Source organism: Anolis sagrei, chromosome 6 (assembly GCF_037176765.1).
Source record: "Anolis sagrei isolate rAnoSag1 chromosome 6, rAnoSag1.mat, whole genome shotgun sequence".
Lineage (NCBI taxonomy): Eukaryota > Metazoa > Chordata > Lepidosauria > Squamata > Dactyloidae > Anolis > Anolis sagrei.
The window spans coordinates 121983872-122009445 of record NC_090026.1 but is presented as its reverse complement, the minus strand read 5'-3'; the positions used below and the strand labels follow the sequence as shown (position 1 = coordinate 122009445).

General features: G+C 42.1%; 1 protein-coding gene across 2 annotated transcripts in view; it reads right to left on the bottom strand.

Moving 5' to 3' along the window:
• Window positions 1–18935, bottom strand: part of PRKAG2 (protein kinase AMP-activated non-catalytic subunit gamma 2) — a 301021-nt gene extending 282086 nt beyond the window's left edge. Inside the window, exon 1 of one of the 2 annotated variants that reach the window (XR_010910204.1) lies at window positions 17744–18935. Coding sequence is in view for 1 of the 2 variants with exons in the window: in XM_067470373.1 (XP_067326474.1) it covers window positions 17744–17851 (108 nt within the window). In the remaining variant the exon portion in view is untranslated. The remainder of the gene's footprint in view (window positions 1–17743) is intronic. The other variant, XM_067470373.1, reaches the window with a different exon arrangement.
• Window positions 18936–25574: the final 6639 nt, after the last annotated feature.

Genomic DNA, 25574 nt, shown 5'->3' with positions numbered 1-25574 from the left:
ATATCTGTAACATTCCAGCTATCTTCTTCAGCAATTGTTGCCTCAAACTGCAGCAGCGGAATAAGAAATGTCAAAATATTTAAAGCAAAAGTCGACAACTTTCCTTGCCCAGTCAGATGGGGTTTTACAATCATTTTTATTAAATACACAGTAAACAAATCTACAGGACTCTTGTCTGTTGGAGCTAGGTGTGAATGTTTCAACTGACTACCTTGATTAGCATATAATGGCCTGACAGTGCCTGGAGCAATCTTTTGTTGAGAGGTGATTAGATGTCCTTGTTTGCTTCCTCTCTGTTGTTGTGCTGTTGTAATTTTAGAGTTTTTTTAATACTGGTAGCCAGATTTTGTTCATTTTCATGGTTTCCTCCTTTCTGTTGAAATTGTCCACATGCTTGTGGATTTCAATGGCTTCTCTGTGTAGTCTGACATGGTGGTTGTGTCTTTGTCTGTGTATTTGTCTCATTGTTTTGTAACAAGGCATTTAATGTTTGCCTATGTCTGTGTATATACTGTAATCCACTCTGAGCCCCCTTGGGGAAAAAGGAGGAATATAAATAAAGTGTTATTATTATTATTATTATTATTATTATTATTATTATCAACAACACATAAAATACACTAAAACAATACTGTTATTCTTCAAGTACCTTTAGTTTATTCTTCTCAGTTCTCATCATCTTTATTGTCCACTCATAGTATTCTTAATTACAGATACCTGGATTCGTTTTGGCAGAAAATGAACACATGATATGTTCATTTTATGCCAAATCATATGTTCTGTGGTATTATCTTCTTATATACAACAACATTCATTTATCTATTTCCAGACTCTACGTCAGGTTAGCCAATAAAAAGTTGTGGTTCCATCAAATGTCCCAGTTCATATCTCACATATTAAAAAACCACATTCAATGTAATAGTTCTAATCCATGCTGTTTTGCCTGAAGACTCCCATAACCAATATTTAGGACAGGGGTGGTAAACTCATTTTCACCGAGGGCACACCAGCCTTATGGTAGCCTTCAAAGGGCTGCTTGTAATTATAAGACTACCAAGGAGCTGCGGTGGTGCAACCTGAAGGTCAGTGGTTCAATCCATGGGATGGGGTGAGCTCCCATCTGTCAGCTCCAGCTTCCCATGCGGGGATGTGAGAGAAGCTTCCCACAGGTTGATAACACATCTGGGTGTCCCCTGGACAATGCCGCTGCAGACGGTCAATTCTCTCATGCCAGAAGCGACTTGCTGTTTCTCAAGTTGCTTCTGACATGATTTAAAAAAAATTGTAAGACTATAAATGGAACTATGTTGCCTTGCCATTGAAAGCCTTGCATGGCGTGCCAGATTTGGCCAGCAGCCATTGCATTTCACATGTGTGCTTTAGGAGAATGTGGGAACTGTAGGCCTGAACATCTAGAGAGCCAAAGGCCTTCACCTTTGATCTAGAGGCTCCGTTGGGATCGTAATGCTATGCAGAGTCGCACTGAGATACATCTTCCCAAATCCAACAGAAGTTGGTTCTGATGATACTTGCACAAAAGTGGTGTATAGGTGCCCAACACCTTGAGCATGCCCAGTGAGGCTTGCAATAGATCTGCAAATCCCCAAACATTTATCAAATGTAGGACAGTTCACCAAGTGCCCAAGGGAACGGTTGTTCCAAAAATACATGAAGAACTAGTTGTATGGATGCCGGCCAAGACATTTATTTATCCATTCATTATATTTTGAACCCCTTCTAACAAAAGTTCTTGGAATGGCTTGTATAGTACTATAAATAAAAATACAGTACACAATAAAATCAGCACAGGAAATACTAAGAGTACAAACTAAAATATTCTAAAGGAGCCAGAATCCCTGGGAGAAGAGCAATGTTTCAGCTTGGTGCTAAAAAGATAACAGTGTGGGCAGCAGGCAAGTCTCCCAGGAGAACGTATTCTCCAGGAAGGGAACCACAACTAAGAAGATCTTCTCTTTTGTGGCCACCAACCTAACGCCATTATAAACAAGACTTTCTATATTATTGTGTGTCTGAGTCATGCAGTTATAAAAGGCTGTTTCGTTTTTGTTTAACTCAAGCAGTAGTCTCCATTCTGCTGGGAAGAACCAAAATGGAACAAATCTTCTAAGAACTTGATTCAAGGGTACACATATTGTTGCGCCCCAAGTCTAGAGCCACCTATGACCACAGCACCACACAAGAATCCAGAGTATTGCAAAGAGTTTGTTGTAAAACACATAAAATATATTGGGGGGGGGGGGGGGACAGGAATAAAGAAAGAATAGGAATAATCTAAAACAGGTTTAGCAATAGGTAAAAATCACACAGGATTCCAAATGTCTCATGAAAATCCAAAGGTCACACAGTCCAGGATTGCCAAAAATCACAAGTATAGCATAAATTCATAAGCAAAAGATATCCTTAGATAAACTTGAGCAAGAATCATAAAACAAGAATATAAAAACCTTCCAGGATACTTGAATCCAAAAACAGGGCTTGACCTGACACAAGAACTCAGCCTTAGGTTCTCCTTCGAACACCAACGTTGACTGAACTAATTTTAAGGTAAACAACTGGCTGCTAATAAGCAGTCATGAAGTCATGATGTTTCCCATGAACTTTATCTGTTTCCCATGTAATCTCGCTGACCTACAGAGCTGATTTTCTGTCCTGATTTGCAAACGGAGATCCTTGCTTACCTCTATACAATCACGTGCTTTCCCTTGAGTTTTCTATTTCACTTAATACGTCTTCTTCACTTGACCCCTTATCTAATGATGTTGTTTCTGCCTCCTGTGACTGAACTTGGAGCTCAGCACTGTCTGAGCCAATTTCATTCCCTTGGCCTGTATCACTTTGGATCCCAGGAAATCCCACAAACCCTTGGGAGTTTTCTATTTCACTTAATATGTCTTCTTCACTCGACCCCTTATCTAATGATGTTGTTTCTGACTCCTGTGACTGAACTTGGAGCTCAGCACTGTCTGAGGCAATTTCATTCCCTTGGCCTGTATCACTTTGGATCCCAGGAAATCCCACAATCCCTTCTGAATTATCAGTGAACCCATCAGCCCCTGGCTGCTGAGCTACAACACATATCATCTTTTTATCCCTCACTTTCTCCATTCAACTTCATATAATTGAGGACTTTCTCCCAGCTGGGGCAAAACATTAAGAAAGTTTTTTTCTCTTGAAGAATTAAAAAGTGTAGGAATTTAGTTATATAAAGGTTCTATACCTCTGGTGTAACATTTCTTCAAATATGACCTCATAAAGACCTGGGCAAAATGCTGTGTGCAGATCTATTTCCCCCTGTAATTGTTAAGAACCATTAAACCTGACTGTGATCCCGTTATCAAGATGTTTCAGTGATCAACAGAAATGATGTAAAGAGGGAGTTGGATCAGACCTACTGAAATTAACATAATCAATCAAAAAATTGGAAGAGACCCAATGAGATTAATAAGACCTGAGTCAGCCATTACTAACAACCCTCCTTCATTTCAGTGGATGTTCTCCAAAGATATTAGATCTTGGTCCAGCTCTATATGTTTTAAGAAATGCCGTTAGTACACATAAAAACAAGGTCATTGCAACTAAGCCCCATTCAAAGCAAAAGAACTGAATCTCATTCTCACTTGTCCTCACTGATGTCCATTAAACATGCAACCCAATATCTGCTTAAATGGAAGTAGGTCACAACTGAGAGTAAGTGTACATAGCAATTTAATTCTTTGTATGTCTACTCAACAACACTGTCCGTTAAGTTAGTGGGGTGTGTTACACCGGGTTTTAAAAATTGTATTTCTCATTGCTCCTTAATATACAGAGTACGAAGTTCAAGGTGGAGAGAGCTTGGCTTGTTGGAAGAAAAGTCAAATTTGGCCCCTCATCCTCCACATAAAACAAGCTCAAATACTGTATATATTCAAATATAAGACAACTTTAATCTAAGATGAGGCACTTAATTTTACAACAAAACGCTGGGAAAATGTATCGACTCAGGTATAAGCCAAAGGTGAGAAATGCAGCAGCTATCGGTAAATTTCAAAATAAAAATAGATACCAATAAAATTGTATTAATTGAGGCATCAGTAGGTTATATTTTTGAATATTTACATAAAACTGTAATTTAAGACTGTCCAATTCTGATTGAACCATTATTCTAACCTTCTTCAATGTAAACATGCTTACGTATCCTTCCAATAATAATTAGAGTAAAATAATAAATCTATATAAATAAAAATATAATGTTCGTTTGTGGGATTAACAGAACTCAAAAACCACTGGATGAATTGACACCAAATTTGGACACAAGACACCGAATAACCCAATGTATGTCCACTCAAAAAAATTGATTTTGTCATTTGGGAGTTATAGTTGCTGGGATTTATAGTTCACCTACAATCAAAGAGCATTATGCCGTCCACCCAGACGCTATAAAAATAAAACTGCGACGTGCTTCTCTCTATGTCTGAGCGAACTGCGAGTATCTTTCTTGAGAAGCTTGAGAAACTCAGCAACTGAGGCTATTACTGGTTTTAAACATCAAAAAAGTTCATCAAAAGTTACAAACAGTCAATTGGTAAAGCATAGAGATGAGTTTTCCCTTCCTCCAAAAACTAAAAAGAATTCTGGAATCCCTTACCCTAACCCTGAGCTCTTACGCTCAGAAAAAAGCAGGTTTTTCCCCTATCTATTGCTCAAAGTTAGCTTTGGAGGCAAAGCAGTGAAGACTCTCTCTCTATAACCATATAACCCAACCTTCTCAATTATGCTTATCTATCTATATCTCAATATAGCTCAATACACAATACAGTATCTATATTAACTTAATATAGCGTAATATACAATACACAATATATAATGTATAGCTTAATACTCGATATATAATGTATAATATACTATCTATAGCTTAATATAGCTTACTCAGTTTATAATGTATAGTTTTTGCAATGGTTTTCCCAGAGCTACCTGCCTAACCATCAGCACGTCTGAAGTCTTTCCTCTAAACTAAAAAAGCAGGGGAGATTCCAAAATGGAGATCTCTTCCCTGGGAGAAAAGGCGTTCCCTAGACTCAAAGAGATACCTTTCTGAACCAATAGCTGCAAAGGAGGCCTGCAGACTGGCTTTGCAGACTCTGATACTGTTAACTTTTAGGGCTCTTGCAAAGCTGCAGCAGCCCTGGGAGAAAATGCAAGAGGGAGCAACCTCAAGCAACTGTAAAGTAAGGCAAATCAGGCTCCTGGGAGACGGAACAAGCATTCTGAAGCCCACCAACAATGGAATTGAACCAAACTTGGCACACAATTCTTCCATGACCAACAGAAAATACTGGAAACGTTTGGTGGGCAGTGTCCTTTGGTTTTGGAGTTGTAGTTCACCTACATCCAAAGATCACTGTGGACTCAAACAATGATGGATCTGAACCAAACTCTACATGAATACTCAATGGAGTTTGGGGAAAATAGAATCTTGACATTTGGGGGTTGTAGTTGCTGGGATTTATAGTTCACCTACAATCACAGAGCATTCTGAACCCCACCAATGATAGAATTGGGGCAAACCCCCCCACAGAACCCCCATGTGGGCCACAGGAAAAATAAAATAATAGAGTAAAATAATAAATGTAATAATAATAGAGTAAAATAATGTAAATGTAATAACAACAATAATAAATAGAGTAAAAATAAATGTAATAATAAAAATACAGTAAAATAATAAATGTAATAATAATAGAGTAAAATAATGTAAATGTAATAATAATAATAATAATAATAATAATAATAGCAAAGTAACATAATAAATAATTTGACTTGAGTAGAAGCCAAGGAGGGCTTTTTCAGCCTTAAAAATGGGCTGCAAACCCCGGCTTATACTCAAGTATATACGGTAAATAGTGGAAAGGCACCACCTCTTTCCTCCAGTTAGATAGTAAGGTTATGGAGATTTCCATTTTCCAAAACAATCTAGTGCCAAATATAATTTTTTCATCAGTGTAGGCAAGGTACAGGTGAATCATGCCCTCATAGAATCATAGAATCAAAGAGTTGGAAGAGACCTCATGGGCCATCCAGTCCAACCCCCTGCCAAGAAGCAGGAACACTGCATTCAAATCACCCCTGACAGATGGCCATCCAGCCTCTGTTTAAGTAAGCCACACGCACCCCTGCAGCTTCTTGATCAAGTTCTCTACCAAGTAAAATCTTTACCCAATGTGCAATATGTGAAATAGATGGGTAAATGATAGATAAGCAGAAAACGAGCCATAGATCCAATGCAAAAGCCGAGAAAGACTTGCAAATCCAGCATGACACAGCTGATTGAGATACTATGCCTCACCCTAAGCACTTTAGTAAGTGGTGCTCCAGTTCACAGCAGTGAATTCCAAATTTTTAACCCTGTAGCAGTTCCGTTAGACCACACATGGGCAAACTTTGTCCCTTCAGGTGTTTTGGACTCCAACTCCCACAATTCCTAACAGCCTACCGGCTGTTAGGAATTGTGGGAGTTGGAGTCCAAAACACCTGGGGGGACAAAGTTTGCCCATGTCTGTGTTAAACTAAGGTACAAGAAACAGCTTTGTTGAAGCCCCAAAGCAATGTTTTGAAAAGTTAGGCTTCCCCAGAGTTTTAGGGATATAATCTTTATGGACTACAACTCACATAATGCTCCAGCCAGCATTGCAATGGTGGCTGAGTGATTTTGGAAGTTGCAGTCCCAAATATAGTTTCCCAAGCCTTAGGAAATGACAAGGCCTTTAAATGGCAGTCTCTGCTCTTGATATCTTTACCCAGGAATGACTTTGGCTAGTTCAAACAACTAACAGCAACCCAAACTAGTCCCATAGGGGTGAGATCAGTAATAGCTCAGTAGTAGAAAATAACCTGGAATCGGATTACAGAGTACATCACTTGCATATACATTTAGCTTTGTTGCTTCCCACCTGCTTATCAAGTCAAAAACTATCTCCTGTCAGAAGAATATGCATGATCTCGTTTTTTAAAACACAGAAGAGGAAAAATAAAGGGAGAAGTAAAAGGTTTCCTGACAACTGCATCAGTTGATTGCAGGAACTACGGAAAAAATAGAAATGGCATTGTATAACGATCACAAAAGGAGGGGAGCAACCAGGAAGGCAGCGGGAAATGCCTCACATCTGTACTTTGGGAGAATTATATAATTTTAAAAAAGGATTCTCTTTATCTCTGAGAACTTGTTGTCCTCATGGACAAGTTAAACATGAGCCAACAATATCATGTGGCGGCAAAAAAAAACCAATGGGATTTTGGCCTGCATCAATAGGAGCATAGTGTCTAGATCTAGGGAAGTCATACTACCCCTCTATTCTGCTTTGGTTAGACCACATCTGGAATATTGTGGCCAATTCTGGGCACCACAATTCAAGAGAGATATTGACAAGCTGGAATGTGTCCAGAGGAGGGCGACTAAAATGATCAAGGGTCTGGAGAACAAGCCCTATGAGGAGCGGCTTAAGGAGCTGGGCATGTTTAGCCTGAAGAAGAGAAGGATGAGAGGAGATATGATAGCCATGTATAAATATGTGAGAGGAAGCCACAGGGAGGAGGGAGCAAGCTTGTTTACTGCTTCCATGGAGATTAGGACGCGGAACAATGGCTTCTAACTACAAGAGAGGAGATTCCATCTGAACATGAGGAAGAACTTCCTGACTGTGAGAGCCATTCAGCAGTGGAACTCTCTGCCCCGGAGTGTGGTGGAGGCTCCTTCTTTGGAAGCTTTTAAAAAGAGGCTAGAAGGCCATCTGTCAGGGGTGATTTGAATGCAATATTCGTGCTTCTTGGCAGGGGGTTGGACTGGATGGCCCATGAGGTCTCTTCCAACTCTTTGATTCTATGATTCTATGAATACAGAGCGTGTGCCCACTCCTGCAGATGTTATTAGTTGGCAATTCCCACCTGACTGTTGAACAGCTCTTACCACCAGGAGATTCTTAATGCACTTTAGGCGGAACACGAATCATATCTACAAAGTGTTTTCTAAGTAGGACTGTCATTGTATTTTGTTCACCTTGTTGTTCTGGTTTCTTTGCTTCTTTTATATTGCACCAACCTACAGTCACGATCATAAGAGAAGACCCTGAACACACATTTTGTATTTTGTACCTTTGCTTTTCTGCTTTCTTCTATGCTGCAAAACAATGGCAGGCCTCGTGTGTTTCTGCATTGTGCAACATCAGACTCCCAAGGAAGTGATCCACTTGTTCCTTTGACGAGTGTACAGCTAACAACATGGCAACCTGGTCTCTTGCTTCTAAAGTAGTTAAGTGAACATTTGACGTTAGCAGCAGGAGGAAAGCCAGGAAGAACTGAGCTTTCAATGAGTACACTTAGCACTCTAAGAGCAATCATTTCTATACTGTGACACACAAAGGTATAACCAATAGCAGTATCCAGATTGTCCTGGACGTTTGAAATTTGGAACTTGAATTCACGGCATGCAGCCGACAAGTTGATTTTTTGGACTATGATGCCCACAATCCCCAACCAGCATTTTCATGTCAGTAAAAAAAGCAAGTGATGTTGTTAAGAGTGGAACACAGATCAGTTCTGGTAGAAGTCTCCAATGGCGCATGGGTCAACCCTTGTGCCAGCAGGACTGCTGACCAAAAGGTTGGCGGTTCACATCCATGGAGCAGAATGAGCTTCCATCTGTCAGCTCCAGCTTCTCATGTGGGCACATGGGAGAAGCCTCCCACAGGATGGTCAAACATCCAGGTGTCCCCTGGGCAACGTCTTTGCAGACGGCCAATTCTGTCACACCAAAAGCAAGTTGCAGTTTCTCAAGTCACTCCTGACACAAATAAAAAAATCAGTTCTAATCAACCATAGTGAATGGTGAGGGCAGATGGGATCTGCAGCACCGGGATTGTGGTGCAGCTGGCTGAGTGTCAGCTGCATTAAGATCGCTCTGACCAAAAGGTCATGAGTTCGAAGCCAGCCCGGGTTGGAGTGGGTTTCCAACCAATTGTGTAGCCTGTTGTTGACCTTTGCAACCCGAAAGACAGTTGCATCTGTCAAGTAGGAAAATTAGGTACCACCTTAAAGTGTGGGGAGGCTAAATTAACTAATTTATGAGGCCATAAAAAAGACTCCAGCAAAGCACTCCAGCAAAAAAGCATGCAGGGAATGCGGAAGTACTTCATCAGCGTCGCAGATGGACAATGAAAGCAACAGCTCCCCTGGCGGCCAGAAAAAGTTAAATAGCCTCTGTGTATGTCTGTATATGTTGTATATCAAAATTGGCATTGAATGTTTGCCATATATGTGTACACTGTAATCTGCCCTGAGTCCCCTGCGGGGTGAGAAGGGCGGAATATAAATGCTGTAAATAAATAAATAAATAAACATCTGAGAGACCACGTGTTCCCCAGCCCAAGATGAATGGGAAGCCTAACTGCTGTTCTTTATTTTATACTTTAAATATATTATACTATAAGATAATTTAAATTCTAAATTCTAAATTTTTCAAGTTATTCCACCTGGAGATTCCATCTGAACATGAGGAAGAACTTCCTGACTGTGAGAGCCGTTCAGCAGTGGAACTCTCTGCCCCGGAGTATGGTGGGGGCTCCTTCTTTGGAACCTTTTAAACAGAGGCTGGGTGGCCATCTGTCAGGGGTGATTTGAATGCAATATTCCTGCTTCTTGGCAGAATGGGGTTGGACTGGATGGCCCATGAGGTCTCTTCCAACTCTATGATTCTATGATCCTGTAACATGTTGATACAGTTAAGACGTGTTAAGAGAAGGAAAATCATGTTCATGTACAAACTGGATGAACTCCTTCAATTCCAAAGACCTTAATGAAAGTGCCTCCATCAACTTATTTATTTATTGCACACCCAGCGTAACACAACATTTCTTTTGCATGCCACTAGATTCCGAAAAGGGCCCCCTGCCAGCGCAAAGGGTTAAACCGCTGAGCTGCTGAACTTGCTGACCAAAAGGTTGAAGGTTCAAATCTGGGGAGCAGGGTGAGCTCCTGCTGTTAGCCCCAGCTTCTGCCAAACTAGCAGTTCAAAAACATACAAATGTGAGATCAATAGGTACTGCCTTGGTGGGAAGATGACAACGCTCCATGCAGTCATGCTGGCCACATGACCTTGGAGGCATCTACGGACAACGCCAGCTCTTCAGCTTAGAAATGGAGATGAGCACCAACCCCCAGAGTTGGACATGACTGGACTTAATATCACAGGAAACCTTTACCTTTACTAGATTCTGATGTTTTAGGACAAGAGGATCCTATCCGCCCACACTTTCACCAGAAGGAGAGGCAATCTCCCCTGCCCTCCCCCCCAATCACGTTGTTATTCCATGACAAGAAAATAGCCTAGTGGTTTTTCACAACGCCACAATTGCACAACACCAATTACCACTCCAACCTGTCAGTTGCCTCCAAAGGACAACCGGACAGTACATCACGCACTTGTGCACACTTGGCTGCATGTCCACCAAATGGGAGCAATCCCCCCAGTAAGATGTTGGTCTGCTCTGAACAGGTTCAATTTGGAAGCAAGTCCTATTGCTTTTCATGGTGATTTACACAGCAATCTGGCAGTGTTTGCTCAGAAGCAAGTCCAACAGTATTTAAGGGTAATGCCTGGCACACTCATTAAGACTGCAAGTCACTTTAGTTCCTGATAGGAAGGGTAAGACCTATAGCCTATACGAAGCTACAAAATCCCCATTAATCTCTAAAGCAGTGGTTCTCAACCTCGGGTCCCCAGATGTTTTTGGCCTTCAACTCCCAGAAACCCTAACAGCTGGTAAACTGGATGGGATTTCTGGGAGTTGTAGGCCAAAAACATCTGGGGACCTCAGGTTGGGAACCACTGCTCTAAAGGGTTCCTTGATATGCATTGAATTGCAATAGGTCATAGAGTGTAACTTTTGTATACAGAAAATCTCAGGTTAAATCCGAAGCATCTTCAGTTTGGTCCAGGAAAGAATATTAGGCCCTTCTACACTGCCATATAATCCAAATCTATCTAGATTATCTTATTTGAACTGGAGTATGTGTGTCTACACTGACATATAATCCAGTTCAATGCAGATAATCTGGATTTTATATGGCAGTATAGAAGGGGCCAATGACAGTAATGCAAGGAAAGTTAAGAAGCATTACATTTTTACCCTCCCTGCTTCTGCAATGCATATTTACACAAGGCAAGTGACAACAAGTAGGTTTATAAATATACAGGGCAATAGCAATGAATTGGTTGGTATAAAATTGTAATGTGATCTTGTTTATATGGTGACAGATTGAGGCACATAAATGGTTCCCATTCAAATGTCTGGACGGAACATCTTTTACTGCTCAAAAGTTCTCACAGTAACTGGGGTGAAAGGGCATGTTAGGTCCTCATGATCCAATTCTGTACGTGTCCTGGTAATACACTCCTCATTACATGACAGTGCCATGTGTGGATACTGGGAAAGGACAGTAGCACTAAAATACTTACAGAGAGAGGGAGGGAGACAGAGAAAGTGCAAGCTCTAAATTAACTTATTGATAAGCAGTGAGAAGGGTAGTGTGGTTTAGGGGCTGGAACTACAATTGTGGAGGTGAAGGTCTGAACCCTCACTCAGACAGTGCAGACTCATATAATCCAGTTCAAAACAGATAATCTGGATTCAGAAACTGGATTATATGGCAGTGTAGATCCAGCTTCAGTTATTGAAATAGCAGCCCCCAGTGGTGCAATGGGTTAAATCCTAGTTGCTGGCAGGACTGCTGACTGAAAGATAGGCGGTTTGAATCTGAGGAGTGGGGTGAGCTACCATCTGTCAGCTCCAGCTTCCATGCAGGGACATGAGAGAATCCTCCTACAGGATGGTAAAACATCCAGGCATCCCCGGGCAATGCCCTTGGAGATGGCTAATTCTCTCACACCAGAAGCAACTTGCAGTTTCTCAAGTAGCTCCTGACACACACACACACACACACACACACACACAAAGCTATGGAAATCCAAAGCATGACCTTGGAGAAGTCCCACTGTCTTAGTCTGAGAAGAAGACAAAGATAAACCCCTTCTAAACAGATCTTGCCAAGAATTGTGAGTTTTAAATGCAATTTTAAGTGTATCATATTCAAATCTGTATTTTAATCTAAATCCACATTGCATTATAAATGGTTTTTAAATTTTTGAATTCATTCTGTTTTAAACTGTGGTTAAAGTGTCAGATTGTTAGCCACCTCAAGTCACCATGGGGAGAAAGGAAGGGTAGAAATAAAATAAATTGACAGATAGACTTCCATGACATGATTGCTGTAGAGTTGCCACAAGCTTGAAATGACTTAAAGACACATGCCAATTATCACTTCTGAAGAAATGTGTGTGGAGTTAGAGACCATACACACAGATATCAAAGAATGTTACAAGTGTTTAGAATTTTCTTCTTCGTTACTTTGGCATATCTGCAAACTATAGGTCAAGCATATTGTCAAAAACTTTATAGGTTGAGCATCCCTTATCTAGAGTTCCAAAATTTCATGTACTTCAGAATCCAAAACTGTCCACATGAGTGATGGAGAGAATGACATCTTTGCTTTTTGATGGTTCGGTGTACCCACACATGGTTTCACGTGCAAAAATATTTAAAATATTGGGTATAAAATTACCTTTAGGTGTATAAGGTGCATATGTAACATTAATGGATTTTGTGTTTAGATTTGGGTCCCATCTCTAAGGTATCTCATTATGTACGCATATGCAACAACAGATACTCCAAACTTTAATACTTCCAGTCCCAAGCATTTCGGATAAAGGATGCCCAAATCTGTGCCAAGAACACACACACAAACACACAAAGCTATTGAAATCCAATGCATGACCTTGGAGAAGTCCCACTGTCTTAGTCTGAGAGCAGCTCATGCTTTCTCCTTGGTTGCATTTTCTTCATGGAGTAGCACTAAAAAAATACTGCAAGACTTTATTACTTTCAGTGTGAAGACCATTTGATTACTCAAAGCAAGGTCCATTGGGTGTCCATGCAATCTTTGGATTCTTATCCTTTTACATATAAATATGGCTTTCATTTTTTGGATAAGCCACAGATCTTCAACCAGGCATAGGGAATGCAAGAAAGCATTGCTTAGTTGTGCTTTCCAACACCAATTTGGACCCACACATAAACAAATACCAACCTTTGGATGCTTATTTACGCATTTTAATCCGCCTTTGCTCATTCTAGGTTAGGGACCAAAGAAGGGATAATATGATACCTCAGATGCATTGTACAAGAAACCCTGAAATTGTGACCTGGAGCACAGTTCAAAGCAACATTTTATCTTACTCACTTACTAATAAGCCAAGTTGCATGTAAAGATGTTGCCAGGTTAGTCTGTTTTAGTATGAAATGATACTAAAATGTAGCACCTTTGATACAGAGAGAGAAAAGATTTTGTAGCATAAGCTTTCATAATAAATAATAATGAATAAACTTTATTTATACCCCGCCATCATCTCCCAGAGGGACTCGGGACAGCTTACAAAGCACTCAAAGGTGCAAACAAATAAAATATAAAAATTGCAGAGACACTAGCATGAAATAGTAACAGCCAACATAAATATCTCACACAAAACCCTGATTAAAATCAGTAAAATACAGCGATTACTGCAGGTATAATTATTTATTTATTTATTTAAAACTGTTACCGGTATTTATTTATTTAAAACTTTTATATCCCGATCTTCTCTACCTCCATAGAGGGACTCAGACAGGTTAACAGCAAGTATTCAATGCTAGTAGTACAATCTAAAATCAAAACATTCTAACAACAAACATCAACAGTGAATTAAAATACATATAGAGTAAAATACATATAAGCCAATTCGCCATGATAAAATCATGTCCAATTCAATCTGCGTCTTGTGGTCTGTAACTTTGGTCAATTGCCAGTCTCAACAATAATAATAGTCAATCTCAGTCATAGACCTGGTCTACTTTGTCAGTTGCTCTAGATGCAGAATATTTGGGTTTTCAGTTAGTCTCAAAGGCGTTACATTATAGTGGTTCTCAACCTATGGGTCCCCAGATGTTTTGGCCTTCAACTCCCAGAAATCCTAACAGCTGGTGAAGTGGCTAGGGTTTCTGGGAGTTGTAGGCCAAAAACACCTGGGGACCCCAGGTTGAGAACCACTGCGCTACAAGAACCCTTTGTCTAATAACTCAGTAGTTGTTTGTGATGGAAAAACAGAGAGGTTCTTTCACCTATTCATCAAGTCCATATTCTCCGGTCTTTGCACACTAGAATTTGTTCTGGTTTACTTTCCAAGGCCCATTTTTGCTAGATTTCAGCACAGACTTTGACTCAACTTTCCTCCCACAAAAAAACTACTTTAAAGATACTGCCTTATCCTGACAAAGACTAAGGGTAGCTTCCAACTTTAAATTACTTAAGTATCTCCAACAGGTCCCTTCCATGCCCTTATTAGTCCAGGGACAGGAGGCACACAGCCATCCCAATGTAGCTTCAGCATTACTCACCACTAGCTAAGGCTACTGGGAATTGCAGCACAACAAAATCCAGAAGGTAACATCATTCCCAGTTCCTGCATTAGGGAGACAATGCTGAAGGACTGCTGTTCCCAAAGGCCCTGACCAGTTCCGCCTACCAGAGGATAGAACTGTAGCTCTTCTTCATCCCAGTTGATTACAGATATGTATTCCTATATTTTCAGAGTGACAATAATAAGTTTCATCCACAGAAGCTCCATCCCCTTAACGATTGTATTACTTCAAGTGCTTCAGGGACTATCTCCCATTACAAGTCTTGAAATCAGCTGCCAATCCAATTAGCTTTTGTCCATATGGGGCCTGGCCAACCTGTGGCACTCCAGGTGTTTTGGACTTCAGCTTCCACAGTTCCTAACAGCTGGTAAACTGGCTTTCAGGAGTTGCAGGCCCAAACACCTGGAATGTCACGGGTTGACCAGACCCAGCCCATGCCATTGAGGAGATTGCCATCTTTGCCTCAAGCAACAAAAAAATTGACCCAGCCCTGATTGCATCTACAAATATGAGTTCGTTCTTAGTAATTATTGGAAGACTAAAGGGGGTCATTTTAATCTTTAATCCAATATGATCGCCACAATGTTAGAAGTGTGCCAACACATAGCATATAGAGTCAAGAATGCTTCAGAGTGGGAAGTGGGGTTAGACCAGGCATGGGCAAACTTCAACCCTACAGGTATTTTGGACTTTAACTCCTACAGTGGGAGTTGAAGTCCAAACACCTGGAGGGCCAAAGTTTCCCCATGCCTGGGTTAGACTGAGTGACTCAAACCATCCTTCCATCTTGTCTACCTATCTTTACTCCTCTGAAATGTAAACATATACTAGGGTTTTTTTCCCTACCTCTTCTCTTCCTCTCCAAATTCTCTTTCAATGCTTCCTGAGAATGATTATAGATTAGATTAGCACTCTGAGTAACTTTCCTATCTTAGAATACAGTTATCATAATAAAGACTTGATTTGCTTTCTCCAAACCACTGGGGCCTTTGCTCTTTCACCAGGATGTCTAAGCACTACCTGTATTCTCTATCACTTTCCCCACACCCCATAAACTGTCCTAATGATTCAAAGTATAGGGAGGACTGTATCCAATTGCAAGAACATAAACAAGGTTCAGCTGGCAGGCCAGTTGGCATTTGGCCACGCCATGGAGAAGAGTACCATCATGTCCTCAGGCATCAAAATGTCTTGGCCCAGCCCTAGTTGCATCTATAAACATGAGCTCATTCTTATTAATTATTGGAAGGTGGAGTGGAGGCCTTTTAATCTTTAATTCAACATGATCAGTACGGCGCAGGTTTTCAATTCAGATGAGGAACTGGTTGAGGCATGTGCATGTTTTCAGAATATCTGTCAAGCCTCTCATTGGATGAAGCACCACAGATCTTAGCACTTACAATGCGATGGACTCCAGGAAACCACAATCCTCCACACGTTCACAAGGGACTTACTTCTGAGCAAGCACAGCATCAACTAAACTTTGTGCTGCATGCAATCTCTCTCAAGGGAAGCACCTCCCCAAAATCTTATGCCTTCCTTCGCTCTCCCACTGCTTCTTCCTGTGACCACCACCAAGCCCCGTTACCTGCTAAGTCAGTGGTTCTCAACTTTCCTAATGCCACAACCCCTTAATACAGTTCCACATGTTGTGTTGACCCCCAACCATAAAATTATTTTTGTTGCTACTTCACAACTGTAATTCTGCTACTATTATGAATCATAATGTAAATACTTAATATGCAGGATGTATTTTCAATTACTGGATGAAATTTGGTACAAATACCCAATACACACAAAATTGAATACTGTTGGGGTTGGAGGGGGGATTGATTTTGTCATTTGGGAGTTGTAGTTGCTGGGATTTATAGTTCACCTACAATCAAAGAGCATTCTGCGCCAAGTTTGGCACTGAACCAAACTTGGCACACAGAACTCCCATGACCAACAGAAAATACTGGAAGGGTTAGGTGGGCACTGACCTTCAGTTTTGGAGTTGTAGTTCACCTACATCCTGAGAGCACTGTGGACTCAATGTTAGATCTGGACCAAACTTGGAACAAATATTCAATATGCTCAAATGTGAACACTGATAGAGTTTGGGGAAAATAGATCTTGACATTTGGGAGTTGTAGTTGCTGGAATGTATAGTTCACATACAATCAAAGAGCATTCTGAACCCCAGTGGTAGGATTGGGCCAAACTTCCCATACAGAACCCCCATAACCAACATAAAATATTGTGTTTTCTGATGGTCTTTGGCGATCCCTCTGACACTCCCCTCGTGACCCGCCCCCCAGGGATCCTGACCCTCAGGTTGAGAAATGCTGTGCTATTTGCACGTCCCCATCCTGCCCCACTCCTTACTAAAAGAATAGGGAAATAAGGGTTGCACAGGTGAGAGTGAGAGAGGCAGCCTTCCTAGGAACGCAAAAAACTGACTTTTCCTCAGTCATGTTATCGGTCCATCTAACCTTGACTGTCAACAATGACTCTCAAAAGTTCCTACTAAAATTATTTCCCAGTTCTGCTGTTCCTCAAATGAACCAGGCCTGAAATTCTTTATCTTCCGAGATCTGACAATGTGGGGTGTGTTCAGCATGGTAAGGAGGAAGGTCATCGCAGACTTGCGATCAGCTGGCCAAGAAATAGGATGCATTGAAGCAGCATTTCTCAACCTGGGGGTTGGGACCCTTGGGGGGCTGGATGTAGGTGAACTGCAATTCCAAAACCCAAGGTCAATCCCTACCAAACCCTTCCAGTATTTTATTTTGGTCATGGTAGTTCTGTGTGCCAAGTTTGGTTCAATTCCATCATTGGTAGAGTTCAGAATGCTCTTTGGTTGTAGGTTAACTATAAATCCCAGCAACTACAACTCCCAAATAACAAAATCAACGCCTCCCCCAACCCTACCAGTATTCAAATTTGGGTGTATTAGGTATTTGTGCCAAATTTGGTCCAGTGAATAAAAATATAGCCTGCATATCAGATATTTACATTAGCAAAAAATACAGTTATGAAGTAACAATGTAAATAATTTTATGGTTGGGGTTCACTACAACATGAGGAAATGTATTAAGGGGCTGTGGTATTAGGAAGGTTGAGAACCACTGCACTGAAGGAATGCAAGGACTATGCTAAGCAGGAGGAAAGAAGGAGAGGGTGGGATAAAAGGCACTCACCGGGATGTGGACTCGCAACAAGCGCTTCTTCTGGCCGGAGCTTTTCTTGCTGCTGCAGCTGGAAGAGGCATCTTTCTTCTTCTTGGTGTCCATGGCAGTGCTTCCCATTTCTTTAATGCCAGTTCAACCCAAACCCAGCAGACCGATTCTGTGATCCAAGGAGGAGCAAATGGAACCTGTCCAGCAAGGTTGTCTTGGATGCAAAACCCTTCTGGGTATCTTTTAAACTGCTGGGTTTTGTTTCTTTTTGCAGAGCCTCAGGTCAACCAGCAGGAAAAAAAGAGGAGAGATGTCAGCAGAAGGTGAAAGTTTGATGAGCACCACTGAAGTTGGCAAGGAATAGGTTGGTGTAGAAGTGCAAGAAGCGTGTTCCATCCATGGTCTGGAAGGAGGGGTACCAGTCCTGGCAATCTTTGGGACACTGAGGTTGGAGGGAATCCTTTGCTCTGTCAGAAAGAGCCCCAGCTGCTGAGCGATTGGCAAAGTTGCCAGGTGGACATCTCAGGCTGCCAGAAAGGAGGAAGTCAAAAGGTGCATGGGAGCTAAAAGGAAAAGGCGCATGGGAGGTAAAAGGGAAAGAGGCAGAGAAGGGAATCAATAGTGCAAAGACCTCTCAGCCATGCAGTGGCACTCACTTTCTCTCTCTGGCTTTGGTCAGATGCCCAAGACCATCTCCTTCTCTTGCCAGGCAGGAGCAGGAACTGAGAGCAAAAGAGATGCAATTCTACTTGAAAATCTGGTTTCCTCTTCGTGCTGCAAAACAAGACTCCTAGCCAAGGCGGGTGCTGAAAAAGAGGGAGGAGAAAGAGAGAGAGAGAGCTCTGGCAGCCTTGGGTCGGGTTCCTCTTGCAAGGAGACGCTTCTGACAGCTGCTGATCTGCCCAAAAAGGAGGAGGAGGAGGAGGAGGGAGGAAAGAGAGAGGGAAGGGACTGGAGCAGAGCCAGAGCAGGGTGTGAGTGTGTGGCGTGTTTGTGTGCCTTCGCAATCGAGGAGGAGAGGCGTCTGAACAGGAAGTGCACAATCACGAAAGGCAACTTTCTCTCTCCAAGGCAGGGCGCACGCCCCTTCTCTCCAAAGGAGCCAAGGTCGCCAAGGCTGGCAGGAGGAGGAGGAGGAGGAGGAGGAAGGCCCCCTGGCCAAGGACCTTCTGCTGCCTTCTCCCTGCCTCCTCCACACCTTCCTCTCCCTCTTACTCATCCCTGGGAAGACGAGGAAAGGGAGGAAGGCGAAGGAGGCGCCTTGGAGGCGTGTGCGCATCTCTATTCCAAGGGCGCATCTCTCTCTCCTCTGGAGAACCAAGGCTGTTTGGCACTCTTGGACTACCCATGGCTCAAGGCTATGGAGTCAAGGGAGTTGTAGTTTTAGGCATGGGGCAAACTTGGGCCCTCCCTCCAGGTGTTTTGGACTTCAACTCCCACCATTCCTAACAGCCTACCGGCTGTTAGGAATGGTGGGAGTTGAAGTCCAAAACACCTGGAGGGAGGGCTCAAGTTTGCCCATGTTTGGTGTTGAGAGGGAGGAGGAGCGTGGGGCAGAAGGAGGCGTCTCCACCGTGGTTTCCTTTGGCGGGGTGGGGCCCAAACGGAAGACACGTGTTTGCCTGCCTGCGTTACGTGTGAAGGGGGCTCGTTGTGGCAGAGCCGCGCGTTTGGCTCCTCTCGGAGGGAGGTGTCAAGAGTTTTTGCTTGCCCTGCCCCAGGCCTCCATGTTTCCCAAACACGAGAGAGAAACGAGCCACCAAGAGGGTTATTGTAGGTTTTTTCGGGCTATATGGCCATGTTCTAGAGCAGTGGTTCTCAACCTGGGGTCTCCAGATGTTTTTGGCCTACAACTCCCAGAAATCCCAGCCACTTTACCAGCTGTCAGGATTTCTGGGAGTTGAAGGCCGAAAACATCTGGAGACCCCAGGTTGAGAACCACTGTTCTAGAGGCATTCTCTCCTGACGTTTCGCCTGCATCTATAGGAAGCATCCTCAGAGGTAGTGAAGCCTTCGACAATACATTGATCCACTAAGAAATGATCAAATCTTAACTTCAGGGCAGTGGTTCTCAACCTGTGGGTCCCCAGGTGTTTTGGCCTACAACTCCCAGAAAGCCCAGCCAGTTTTCCAGCTGTTAGGATTTCTGAAAGTTGAAGGCCAAAACACCTGGGGAGCCACAGGCTGAGAACCACTGCCTTATGGAATCTATTATGGAATCAGTGCAATTTGACAGCCAAATTCAAGGTGCAGGTTATGACCTATAAAGCCCTATCTCCGCAATCGATCGCATCTCCTATAAACCGACATGAACTCTAAGATCTTCCAGGGAGGCCCTCCTTTCGCTCCCACCACCGTCTCCAGTAATGTTGGTGGGGATGAGAAAGAGGGCCTTCTCGATGGTGACCCCCGCCTATATATCTGCTTGGATAACCCACATCCATAATCCTTGGATATGTGCTTGGATAACCCACATCCTTGGATAACCCACATCCAAGCAGATTTATGGATTAAGCCAGTGTTTCTCAACCTGGGGATCAGGACCCCTGAGGGGGTCACGAGGGGGTGTCAGAGGGGTCGCCAGAGACCATCAGAAAACACAGTATTTTCTTTTGGTCATGGGGTCATGTGTGGAAAGTTTGGCCCAATTCTATCATTGGTGGGGTTCAGAATGCCCTTTGATTGTAAGTGAACTATAAATCCCATTTCAACTCCCAAATGTCAAGATCTTTTCCCCCCAAACTCCACCAGTGTTCACATTTGGGCATATTGATCATTTGTGCCAAATTTGGTCCAGATCCACCATTGTTTGAGTCCACAGTGCTCTCTAGATGTAGGAGAACTACAACTCCTAAACTCAAGGTCAATGCCTGCCAAACCCTTCCAGTATTTTCTGTTCGTCATGGGAGTTCTGTGTTCTATGGTTGGTTCAGTTCCATCGTTGGTGGAGTTCGGAATGCTCTTTGATTGTAGGTAAACTACAAATCCCAGCAGCTACAACTCCCAAGTGAAAAAATCAATCCCCCCTCCAACCCCACCAGTATTCAAATTTGGGCCTATCAAGTATTTGTGCCAAATTTAATCCAATGAATGAAAATCCATCCTGCATATCAGATATTTACATGACGATTCATAATAGTAGCAAAATGACAGTTATGAAGTTGGGGGTCACCACCACATGAGGAAGTGCATGAGGGGGTCGCAGCATTCAAAAGGTTGAGAAATACTGGATTAAGCAAAGGTAAATCTACTACTATTACTACTAATATGATATTATAATTATATATTTTATATTACATGTAATATTACTAATAATATTACACTATAATGGAATAGTACAATATAGTAATATACAGGGTTAGTCAAAATGCATAGGCCAATAAGCCATTCAATTGAATGGCTTATTGGCCTATGCATTTTGACTAACCCTGTATAATACTAATATTGTGCTATTGTAATAATATAACATATGGTAGTTACCTATTGTAAGCTGCTCGGAGTCCCTTTCGGGGTGAGAAGGGCAGCATATAAATGTCATTCATAAATAAATAAATAAATAAATAAAAGTTTACCCTGACGTTAAGTCCAGTCATGTCCAACTCTGAGGGGTGGTGCTCATCTCCATTTCTAAGCCAAAAAGCTGGTGTTGTCCATAGACACCTCCACGGTCATGTGGCAAGCATGACTACATAGAGTGCCATTAGAATCATAGAATCATAGAATCAAAGAGTTGGAAGAGACCTCATGGGCCATCCAGTCCAACCCCATTCTGCCAAGAAGCAGGAATATTGCATTCAAATCACCCCTGACAGATGGCCATCCAGCCTCTGCTTAAAAGCTTCCAAAGAAGGAGCCTCCACCACACTCCGGGGCAGAGAGTTCCACTGCTGAACGGCTCTCACAGTCCCGGCTCTTCCCGCCACAGTGGTACCAATTGATCTACTCACATTTGCATGTTTTTGAACTTCTGGGTTGGCAGAAGCTGGGGCTAACAGTGGGAGCTCACCCCACTCCCCAGATTCGAACCACTAACCTTTTGGTCAGCAAGTTCGGTGGTTTAACCTGCCAGGGGGCCCTAATGTTACCTGCCTTGATATTCTGGGTTAAATGGCTGCGTGGAAGGGCTCTCATATAATACAGTTCAAAACAGATAATCTAGGATCAGATCCTAGGAGATAAGGCAATGTAGATCCAGGCCCCTTCTGCACTGCCATTTAGTCTAGATTATCAAAGTAGATAATCTACATTTTGAACTGGATCATATGAGTCTACACTGCCATATAATCCAGTTAAAAGCAGATAATCTGAGTTGTATATGTGGGCGTAGAAGTGGCCTCAGTTTGCTTGATCTGTTGCTGCCTGGAGGTCATTCATGTGATTGTGATAAAAGTTATTTTAGAGAAGGAGAGAGAAAAAAACAACTCACATGGTTACATTTTGTGTCCTTTTGTTTTGCTTTTTTGTTTTGTACTTGTCTTTAATTGATTTAAATTGTGGACGTTTAAGCCCGCAGAGCTGCTATTGTAGGCAATCATGTTTTTGTGTGCATACTTTCTCCTCCAATCTGGATGGTGCAGGTCTGTAGCTGGGAAACTCACTGGGAAGGGTGGAGAATACATTCTAACCCATTAAGTTGTCAAAATCTGTTTGCCTTGTTCCTGTTGAGACAGCATATTTGTTTTGACTAGTCGTCAATGCCACACCGAATGCTGCAGCTAATCAGAAGTCTGGAAAACACACGGCTGTGAAGGTGGCCTCATTTACCCTCCAACATTGCAAACTACAGGAAAGGAGGTTCCACCTGAACATGAGGAAGAACTCCCTACCTGTGAGAACTGTTCAGCAGTGGAATTCTCTGCCTCAGAGTGTGGTGGAGGCTCCTTCTTTGGAGGCTTTTAAGCAGAGGCTGAATGGCTATCTGTCAGGGGTGCTTTGAATGTGATTTTCCTGCTTCTTGGCAGAACGGGGTTGGACTGGATGGCCCATGAGGTCTCTTCCAACTCTATAATTCTATGATTTCAGAGAGGAAAACCATGACACCTGTGGACAAACAACATAAGAATGAGTCCCAGGTGGCAAAAGATATGAACAAACAAACTAGGAGATGCTGCAGCAGTTTGCTTTTGCCTGAACCAACAGGGAAGGTCAAAATTCTGATATTTCCTGTCTTTGGTGAATTATTTAAATGCAAACAGTAGTTAACAGCTACTGAAGTAAGGAGAAGAAATTGAGAAAGTGGGAGACATAAACTGGGGCCCATTCTACACTTCTATATAATCCAGATTACCTGTTTTGAACTGGATTATATAGCAGTGTAAACTTGTATAATCAAGTTCAAAGCAGATAATCAGATAATTTGCTTCAGTTATCTGGATTATATGGCCTTGGATGTTTTAAAAGGTGCTGAAAAGGTGGGGCAACAGCATTAACTCAGGCCCTATCTACACTGCCATATAAAATCCAGATTATCTGCTTTCAACTGGATTATATGGCAGTGTAAACTCAGTTTGGGCCCTTCTACATAATATCAAGGCAGATAATCCACAATATCCACTTTTGGTCGTGTCAGGAGCAACTTAAGAAACTGCAAGTTGCTTCTGGTGTGAGAGAATTGGCTGTCGGCAAGGACGTTGCCGAGGGGACACCCGGATGATTTGATGTTTTACCATCCTTGTGGGAGGCTTCTCTCATGTCCCCGCATGAGGAGCTGGAGCTGGTAGAGGGAGCTCATCCGCCTCTCCCCAGATTCAAACCTGCGACCTGTCGGTCTTCAGTCCTGCAGGCACAGGGGTTTAATCCACTGCACCACCAAGGGTGCAGTGGGTTATCCGCTTTGAACTGGATTATCTGAGTCCACACAGCCAAATAATCAGTTCAATGTGGATTTTATAGAGCTGTGTGGAAGGGGCCATTCTCCAGTTCAAAGCACATAATGTAGATTATTTGCTTTGATAATCTGGATTACATGGCAGTGTAGAAGGGCCCTAAGTGTGCCTCTACGCTGTAGAATTAATGCAGTTTGACACCACTTTCAATGTCTTGGCTCAATGCTACAGAATTCTGCATTATTTTATCAGTTACCAAGATTCCATATAATTGAGTCATGAATGTTACAAGTGATGGCAAACTGTGTTAATTCTACAGTGTGGATGCACCCTAGGATTTTCCCAACCAAATTGGAACAGTTGAAGGAGATGCTCTCATAATGCAACTGGCACAACTCAAGTTCATCCAATCCGGTTATAGCTCCGACACTACAATTCCTGTAAGTCAAGATACCTCCTTCGAAAGGAACAAAAACCAGGGGAGCACTCTATGGGCCCTTCCACACAGTGCTATATCTCAGAATATTAAGGCAGAAAATCCCACAATATCTACTTTGAACTGCGTTTTCTGAGTCCACACTGCCATATATTCGAGTTCAAGACAGACAATGTGGGATTTTCTGCCTTGATATTTTGGGATATAGGGCTGTGTGGAAGGGCCCCCATAAAGGCAGAATAATCCACAATATCTGCTTTGAACTGGAATATCTGAGTACACTCTGCCATATATTTCAAAGCAGATAATGTGGGATTTTATTCAGCTGTGTGGAAGGGGCCTATGAAAGCCAAGAGAAGAAAAGGGAGACCTATCTCAGCATTTTTGGTTCAAGCAGGCATGCATGCCTGTGTAAGGAATATGCAAACACAACAATAATTTTATGCATTATACATATGCGCATTTATACACATTAATTTTGTATGTGTTGATCTTTCTTGTGTTTGAATATAGGCACCGAAGAAGGCATTAACACAAGAGTGGCATTAACAACCTAGAGGAACCTGGAAGATATAGATAAAAAAAAGCTCTCCTTGGCTATACTCGAGTCAAGGTTATTTATTATTATTATTATTATTATTATTATTATTACATTTATTATTTTTCTCTATTTATTGTTATTATTACATTTGTTATTTTACTCTATTAATTATGTATTATCTTTATTTTACTATATTATTACATTTCATTATTTTACTGTATTATTATTTTATTACATTCATTCTTTTACTCTCTATTATTATTGGAAGGATACATAAGCACATTTACATTGAAGAAGGTCAGAATAATGTTTTAATCACAGTTGGACAGTCTTATATTAAATTACAGTTTTATATACATATTCAAAAACATTTAACATACTGATACCTCAATTAATGTAATTTTATTAGTATCTATTTTTATTTTGAAATTTACCAGTAGCTGCTGCATTTCCCACCTGCAGCTTATATTCGAGTCATAGAATCATAGAACCATAGAATCCTAGAGTTGGAAGAGACCTCATGGGCCATCCAGTCCAACCCCCTGCCAAGAAGCAGGAATATTGCATTCAAATCACCCCCGACAGATGGCCATCCAGCCTCTGTTTAAAGGCTTCCAAAGTAGGAGCTTCCACCACACTCCGGGGCAGAGAGTTCCACTGCTGAATGGCTCTCACAGTCAGGAAGTTCTTCCTCATGTTCAGATGGAATCTTCTTTCTTGTAGTTTGAAGCCATTGTTTCGTGTCCTAGCCTCCAGAGAAGCAGAAAACAAGCTTGCTCCCTCCTCCCTGTGACTTCCTCTCACATATTTATACAAGGCTATCATATCTCCTCTCAGCCTTCTCTTCTTCAGGCTAAACATGCCCAGCTCCTTAAGCCGCTCCTCATAGGGCTTGTTCTCCAGACCCTTGATCATTTTAGTCGCCCTCCTCTGGACACATTCCAGCTTGTCAATATCTCTCTTGAATTGTGGTGCCCAGAATTGGACACAGTATTCCAGGTGTGGTCTAACCAAAATGGAATAGAGGGGTAGCATTACTTCCCTAGATCT